Here is a 7,891-nt window from a genome sequence, read left to right as displayed (position 1 = left end):
TGAGAGTATTTCAGCGGCGGAGGAAGTAGTTGATATGAGGGGGGGCTCCGCTGAGCTGACCCAGACTTATTTTCTATAGTTTGGTAAGGTGAGACCAAAAAAAAAAAAAAAAAAGGTCACAACCAACTGACAAGAGCTTTCCACCTCACCAGCTACCATTTCTAGGTGATAAACTACATAAAAATCCTTTCATAGCTCGTTACACACTGACTACTTTATTAGAGTGACTGCTCTATTAGAGTATCTCGATCTTTATCACGGCATTCTGAGGGGGGGCTAAGCCCCCCCTCAGCAGACCGAGGGGGGGCTTTAGCCCCCTAGCCCCCCCCTTTCCGCCGCCTATGGAGTATTTAATTTAATGGTTTTGCTTAGTTCATGTAACTTGTGACTTTATAATCAAGGTCACGCAAATGAAACTTCAACCTAGGGCTGGGCGGTTTCTCGGTATTATAGTAATACCGCGGTATTGCAATGAAACGATATCTGTATCGCGTAGATTTCGGTGAAACGATAATATCACGATATCGATATTATTACGATTTTTAGTGTTTGTGACAGCTTATTAAGCCCTTAAGGTTGTTATAATGAACCTCAAATAATCACGTGATACTACTGCAAACAAGGACCTAGTACTAGCTAGTCAATTTTTTTACAAAGATCGAGATACTCTAATAGAACAGTCAGCTAGGATCGAGATACCCTAATAAAGCAGTCAGCTACTCTAATATAGCAGTCATCTTTAATAACCGCGATAAATAGTAATATCGTGATATATTTCTGCACGATATATCGTGAAGCGAAACTCCAATACCGCCCAGCCCTACTTCAACCTACCATACATCAACTATTATATTCAACGTCAATACAGCTAAGAGCAGATATTCACATTGCATTATGTATATATGTACTGCATAACATGCAGAACCTTGCTGCATGATATGATAGTAATGGTGGTGTGTATATCGATGGACTACTAAAGTTTCTTTGAACACCTTTTTCAACCAATAACATGCCACTCAAGGTTCTCAGTGTCTTGTCTTGCATATAATATGTAGGTACACACCGAACAGCTATAACTGTAGTTGGTTTTAATAAGCAGTATGATACTATGCATTCAGCAATACATTTTTTATTAATTACCCAAGCAAACAGGCTATGCTAAAAAGTACATGCTTTTGTACATAATTTATTTTCTTCTCATAGAAAAGATTGGATCTGCGCAGCTATGTAGAAGTTGATTCTGTTATTAACAATTTCACATAATGATATGGCCTTTTCAAAGCAGTAATCAATATGAAAAAATGGCTGTGTCCTTTACCATGTAATGCAGGCATGTGAGCATGTAAAGGTATGAAATGTAGGACACTTTGAACTGATTTGTTAATCATAAAAAATTAAATGGGTTTGCTGAAATTACAAGACAGCAGTACTAGTAGTTCAAACGTTTGCAATTTGGAGCATCTGTCTAGTGTACATCTCATGTTGCTATTGTTAACAACGCATTCTATCACTGATCGAGATACAAAATTTTAATAATTAATTTTATTTTGGATATATGTATGGTACAGAGTACTGTAGCACTTGTATGACATTTTCCACTGTGCATTCTCTTCAGTAGGGATGTGGCGGTTATGCCAGCATAATTTTGGGCATAATAGGTATGTGTGGGAATCAGAAATTATGCTAGCATTTTGAGGTGAATATAAAGCTTTAACAGTATAGGAAAATCTGCAGATTGTATAATTCCGGTAAAAAATTGAGATACTCTAATAGAGCAGTCAGAAACTCTAATAGAACAGTCACTGGATATTATTTACTCTAATAAAGCAGCCACATTGAAATAAAATACTCTAATACAGCAACCAGCTAAAGAATTCAAGACTATTTGAAGTTTAAGCATCAATGAAAATGGTCTGATACAGCAATAAACTGGCATTATTAGCCAATTATGGTGGCATAATTTTGGGAATAATGGGCAATTCTCAAAAGCATAATAGGTGATTTTTTGAGCACTGCTCAAAAGCATAATGCTCAATTTTTGGAGCATAATAACCTCATGCCTACTCTTCGGGAGTCAGGAGCTGAGTGCACCCAGGAGGTTCCAAAAGCTTCTTTGGATTATGCACACTACTTTATATAATTGTATGTAAAAGTTGAGCTGGATTCTGAAAACAGCTATAAATATGAAAAGTGATCAAGAGAATTAACCTTAAAGGTGACAGTAAAGTTGTTGACTCCATTGTAAGTTCTGAAAAGGGTTGTAATGGATACTGCACCTTTATGGATTCCCATAGAAATTTAGTCATAGGTATAGCCTGAAGTAGGGATTAACAATGCCCACTAGTATATCTTCAGGTACAGGCGACTTCCCTTGTTTGAAGTTGTTTCCCTACTTTTTATTTCTATGATCTCTAATTGAACTTAATTTCCTAATTTTCCTTATAGTTGTTTATTTACTTTTTGGTAACATTATTTTGACTGGTGAACCCATGCATACCACATCAAAAGAAAGGATGGCGCCAGAGTAATGAATAGATTATAATCTATGGCTTGGCTGAAGGAATCAGTTACTCAGAATTAAATAAAAAATTCCATAGAAACTTTTTGGAAGGGTTTGGGGCTTGGCTGTGCCTAACCAATACCGTCATGAAGGGAAATTGAGGCTGGTTTTAGGGTGATATTTTTGGCTGGAAAAGCCTAGTTTTCCTACCACCATACTGTGTGATAACCTTGTGGGGGGGACACTTTGAAATACTCTAATAAAGCAGCCAGTAATATTGAATACTATAATAAAACAGTTGTTTATAGCTACAGTGGAACCTCTTGTACATCCTTACGCCTCATGATCATCTCTTGCAGCAGCTTTTTTAGATTCTATTCTCTCATTTAAAAAACACATTAGCAAGTCAGTAAGCATTGTACGTATGTTGTACAACATGGATCTAGCTATATAAAAATGATGGCATTGATATACTACTACTGGTGGTATTGTACGTATAGTTTTTTTTTCATCAAAACAGTCCAATCACTTATCATGCATGTTGGAAATAACAAATGAAAAAGAGCTGTTTATTTGATGCAGTTACTATAGGCTAATAGCCTATGTGTCAGATATCAGAAAAGAACATATTTTGGACTTCGTATACTGCTTGATATATTTATTACAAGGTGGAAGTAGACCCTGCGATGCCTGCTGGAAGGTTATTCAAGTCTACTAAAGACACATTGACTAAAGGCAAACAACTTTGACAATTTACACACGTATTGGCAAGAAATATCATAAGATTACTGTACCTGTTATTATAATAAAAAAATAGATTATATGGGTAAACAGGCAGATACATTAAAATAAAACATTAATATAAGAGCACCAAATTAGTACACACACAATGATTACACTTTATGTGATGGTGGTGATAATGGGTTATCACTTCGTAATGTTTCTTCTTGTGAATTTAGTGTCCCATATCCTGGAGTAGAGCCAGTAGAGGGAGTACAAGAATCGCTTAATGGCCATGAAACACTCTCTACAATCTGAACATTTTGAGGATAGTATCTGCACAAACAAAGACGTTGTAAGGCAGATATTGCTGAATTTCTGATCTCTTTTGTGAATAAGCAAAACAAACAAAAATTTACTATCCCTTGTGAATTGTCTCCAACTTTCTATATAACACAAAAATTAGATAAAGTAGTAACTATTATACACTTTATCTATGATATGTCAGTTTGTAATATAATTATATAGGAACATACAATCCCAACTCAAATGTCAATTTTTTGCAGGATATACATAATAGTTAGACTTTGAAAAACACAGGGTTCTATGGAATTTAGTAACCTGAAAACCCCTGTGTTGTGGTGGACGAGCTGGAAGCGAGACTGCTACTACAGGGCCAGGCCCTGTGTTTGATGTCTAACTAATTTAGACCACAACCTTCACAGCTGCTTGAGAAATGTAGCATTCATTAGTAGAAACAAGCCCAATACACATCCCTGTAACTTGTAAAGGAACTTGTTATCCAGTTAAACACCCATGCATTACCAATGTTACAGGTGCACAATTACCATGTTTTGTATCGCCCCAAAGACAGGCATGTCTGTTGCTAACCAGGAAAGTATCAAGGTACTCTAATAGAGCAGTTAATTACTCTAATAGTGCAGTCGTTACAATTTATCGTGTTTGAATTTTGAGTTGGTTTTCTACCCAATAAGATCTTTAAAATCAACATTGTCATTGATGCATATACAGCTCTTTTAGACCACTCAAATGCAAAAATGACAGTTAAATATAAAATTAAGTGAATACATTTAATAATATGCTACAAAACTTTTCTTTCCAATCATCTCCACCTTGGCCTGGCTGACCCCCTTCCCTTGCCAGCTCATGATTTCACTTGCATTGACACATAATGTATTACCATTCATACATATTATACACATGTAACTATAGGGACTTACTATTAAGAGGTGCACAAGTATTATGGCTACACTGTTACTCTCTGAGCCCTTCAATCCACCATGCTTGATGAAAAAGTACATATCACAAACAAAACTTGCTGAACACATGAGCATAAAGATGAAAGGAACTAGCATGATCTTCCTTTCCACATCCTTGATAGGAGCAATTAACGTACTTGAAGAGTATAAAGAATATTTGGCCTTCTGCAACAAGAAGTATATTACAGATTGATAACAGTACAAACTACATTTAAGGTTATTTCAGTAGTTTATTACAAGAGGCTATATCTGCTGTAAAATATGATGGAACTTGCAATTCAAGCAATTATGGATATACGTAACTACACCCTGTATCATAAGCTGTCATAAAGATGCTCAATTTTAGAAATGGCTTTTGAAAAACAAAGATACCCCTAATGGCTGTATAAGCTTTCTGGATAAAATTTCTAGCATGTATGCAGTGGCTACTGAAACATACACGCATGTAACAGGGCGTGTATGAAGGCGATCTACATATAAGAGGTTAATATCTGTAGACATTAGTTGCATGGTGGATTACAAAACCTAGCTAATTATATGTACCACAAAACATTTTCACTTGCACTATAACTTTTAACAAACAAACCTATAATACAAAGAAGATCTAATTGCTATTACAGCTTAGCATAATTATTTGACAACCAGCAGATTGCCTACATATTATGGAACAATATACCTAATATCAAAATTATAGTTTACGTAACAGGCTCTGCAACATCAAGGAAAGACTAACTAATAATACAGTTCTTTGTATCATATAATTATAGTAAATACCAGTGTGTGGGAGTGTCAAGGTTTTGCTACCAATCTAGACAGAGCAGCTCTAATACTGTACAATAAGTTATTGTAGTTGATTTGTATGTAATAACACAGTTTGACTGCTAAGTCTTTTGGCTTTATTGTTCTAAGAGTAGTCCTCTCCAGTGGCCAGTTTTTTTAGCCATAGCATGCCATGCAATGCAATGCCACTCCAACAACCTCAGACAAAGGTGAATCATACCTGGACACTGCTATTTTGCAAAACTTAAATTGTGCACAGTAATAGGAACTCCAACAGGAACTTATACTAATATCCATAAACTGCCACACTGGCCCACACACTGGGATATAAAATGGCTATATCCCGTATACTCAGATGATATCATTGTCATTATCCATGTTATGGGAATGGGATATTATATAATTAGAAGTTTGCAGACATTCGCTATACTTTGTTCGAGGTAAAAATGCCAACTGATACAGGCATATCCAATATATTTCTTATTACAAACTACTAAAATGAAATTAGTTATTGTGTACCACCTACCATTTGATAACTTTCTGGGTGTGATATGCGAGGAGCAACTCACTGTGAGCACAATGATGCTAGAAGAAGCTTAATTCATGGAAATCTTGGTGCATCAAAATCACCTAATCCAACCAGGCGTAGCAAATTCCCCCATAATATTATTTTGCATTGGGCCATGTCATAAATGGCGTAATAACCCGTGACACATGACAGATACCTCGGATTCTGGACTAGATTTGGAAAGAACAGTGAATGGTGATTTATATGAGCTATAAGAGAGAAAAGAAAGTCAGACAAAATTTAAGTACAAGGTTGAAAATCACTTTCTTGTTCTATAGCAAATTGAATGGTGGATAATTGAAATGAAAAGCTCTATGACACTCAGACAACTTTGCACCCATTAACTCCTACTACTGTAACAATAGTGTTTCAATGAAACAGAAGCATTGTGAATTAACTCTGCAAAGTAGTTCATGAAATGTTTTTTTGCAATGGAGCCAGCTTTTTTGTAGCAAATTTCTTTGTGATGTGTTTTTTGTTCAAGTTCTTACTTCAAAACCTTCAGCAAACATGATAAAAACAAAACGAATCAATTGCTGCCAATAGTGAACACAACTAGCTAATCAAATAGTTATGTAGTGGAAGAAATTAGTAGCTATGGTGACCTTCACTACATATTAACACCTTATTCAGTCAGTAAAGTCAAGTCACTAGGTCTAAGTCCTTGTAGGTTAGGTAATCCTATAAGGCTGCAGTACATGTTGCTGTCAGACCTTCAGTGCTGGTCACTGTAAAGTGCTAATAATAATAATAATAATAATAATATTATATTAACATTTCAGAGTGAACAAGTGGAGTAATGTTTCCCATCACATTCTACAACTAGGAACAGTAGCAAGACTGTCACATGCTTCAGAAATAGTTCAAAGTCTACGTATATCTGACTGTAACACATATAGAGCTAAAACTTTATACACTTACCCGTTTTTTGTTCTTAAGCTTGATAGCGATGTACAAAAAAGGAATTATCAGTAGAGCTAATGCTTGCCAAATCTTTAATCCAAACAATGCACCGATAGTTCGATTCCAGTTTTTCTCATCTACTCCAGTATTGTAGTGATAAGGATGATGGTGTGGCACACACTGTGTTCTTATTGCACAATTCACTGTTGAATAAGTAGGTTCAAATCCCAACCAGTTGTGAAACAGTAGCCACAATGAGATTCCCAATGGTACAAGCCATGCAATCACATAATACACATAAGCTATACGTGATGCTCTCTTAGGATTTCTGTACATCACAAGGATGAAGAAGTGGATGCACACACAAACAGTCCAAAATATTGAGCTGATCACACCAAATATGTTAACAAATGCTTGGAACACACATACTTGACAGTACACATGTGATGTATGGTTCAACAGACCATTCTCACTACATGCCAAACTTAGGCTAGTGAAATTAATAATGTGAGAAGTGTTCGTAATATTCAGGTGCTCGACAGGAAGTTTAAATCTCTCTCTGAAATTCATAAATACTGACATAAAGTTAGGCATTGTCACCATGAAGTTTGCTACAGCTAAGTGGACTATCAGGAATCTGGATGTGGTTCGGAGCTGCTGAAATGCCACGTAACTTAAAATAATCAATACACTTGCAATAGTGGAAAGAAAAGAGACCACGCCCTGCACTGTAACCAGACTTACGTCTACTGCACTTGATCCAACTTGGGTATAAAATGATGCACACTGACTGTCTTGTGCGAACATTCTAACAGAATTATCTTTTCCGTCTAAATTCGCAGAGGTCACCAGTAAGCGAAGCGATGCACGATAATATCTCCTCCCACAGATTTGATTGGCACATGCGCGGAAGTGGCCAACGATTTCTGTGGCATGATTATGATGTGTCGCCTATATATTCGCGAGTGAACTCGTGTATGCGAAAGTCGTAGGGTGTTTGTGCTTGTGCTGTGTGACTTGGCTCATACCGACATCTCACGTGTCTAGCCGCAACGCAAGAGGGCGCTTTATTTATTTATTATTATTTTTGAGGGCGCTTTTAGAGGGCGCTTTATGATAACTATCAACCACCGGGGTCGC

General features: G+C 36.4%; 1 protein-coding gene across 2 annotated transcripts; it reads right to left on the bottom strand.

Annotated features, from left to right (window-relative positions):
• Nucleotides 1–3,285: 3,285 nt before the first annotated feature.
• Nucleotides 3,286–7,627, bottom strand: LOC136256237 (G-protein coupled receptor 157-like). Of its 2 annotated transcripts, none has more exons than XM_066049169.1 (3): nt 6,770–7,627; nt 4,462–4,665; nt 3,286–3,666 (listed from the first exon to the last, which is right to left on the bottom strand). In XM_066049169.1, exons 1-3 carry the CDS (start codon nt 7,556–7,558, stop codon nt 3,394–3,396), a joined length of 1,266 nt encoding a protein of 421 aa, XP_065905241.1. In that variant the 5' UTR covers nt 7,559–7,627; the 3' UTR covers nt 3,286–3,393. The 2 variants fall into 2 exon arrangements, with proteins under 2 accessions (XP_065905241.1, XP_065905242.1); XM_066049170.1 differs by having other exon boundaries at nt 3,286–3,556.
• Nucleotides 7,628–7,891: the final 264 nt, after the last annotated feature.

Source organism: Dysidea avara, chromosome 5 (assembly GCF_963678975.1).
Source record: "Dysidea avara chromosome 5, odDysAvar1.4, whole genome shotgun sequence".
NCBI classification, from domain to species: domain Eukaryota; kingdom Metazoa; phylum Porifera; class Demospongiae; order Dictyoceratida; family Dysideidae; genus Dysidea; species Dysidea avara.
This window is presented reverse-complemented; position numbering and strand designations above follow the sequence as displayed.

Excerpts from the sequence above, each read along its gene's own strand:
- LOC136256237 (XM_066049169.1), bottom strand. The coding sequence starts at position 7,558 with ATGTTCGCACAAGACAGTCAGTGTGCATCATTTTATACCCAAGTTGGA. Across the intron at positions 4,666-6,769 it reads AGCTTAAGAACAAAAAACGG|AAGGCCAAATATTCTTTATA; the intron begins GTAAGTGTATAA and ends TTCTTGTTGCAG. Across the intron at positions 3,667-4,461 it reads TACTTGTGCACCTCTTAATA|AAAGTTGGAGACAATTCACA; the intron begins GTAAGTCCCTAT and ends TGTGTTATATAG.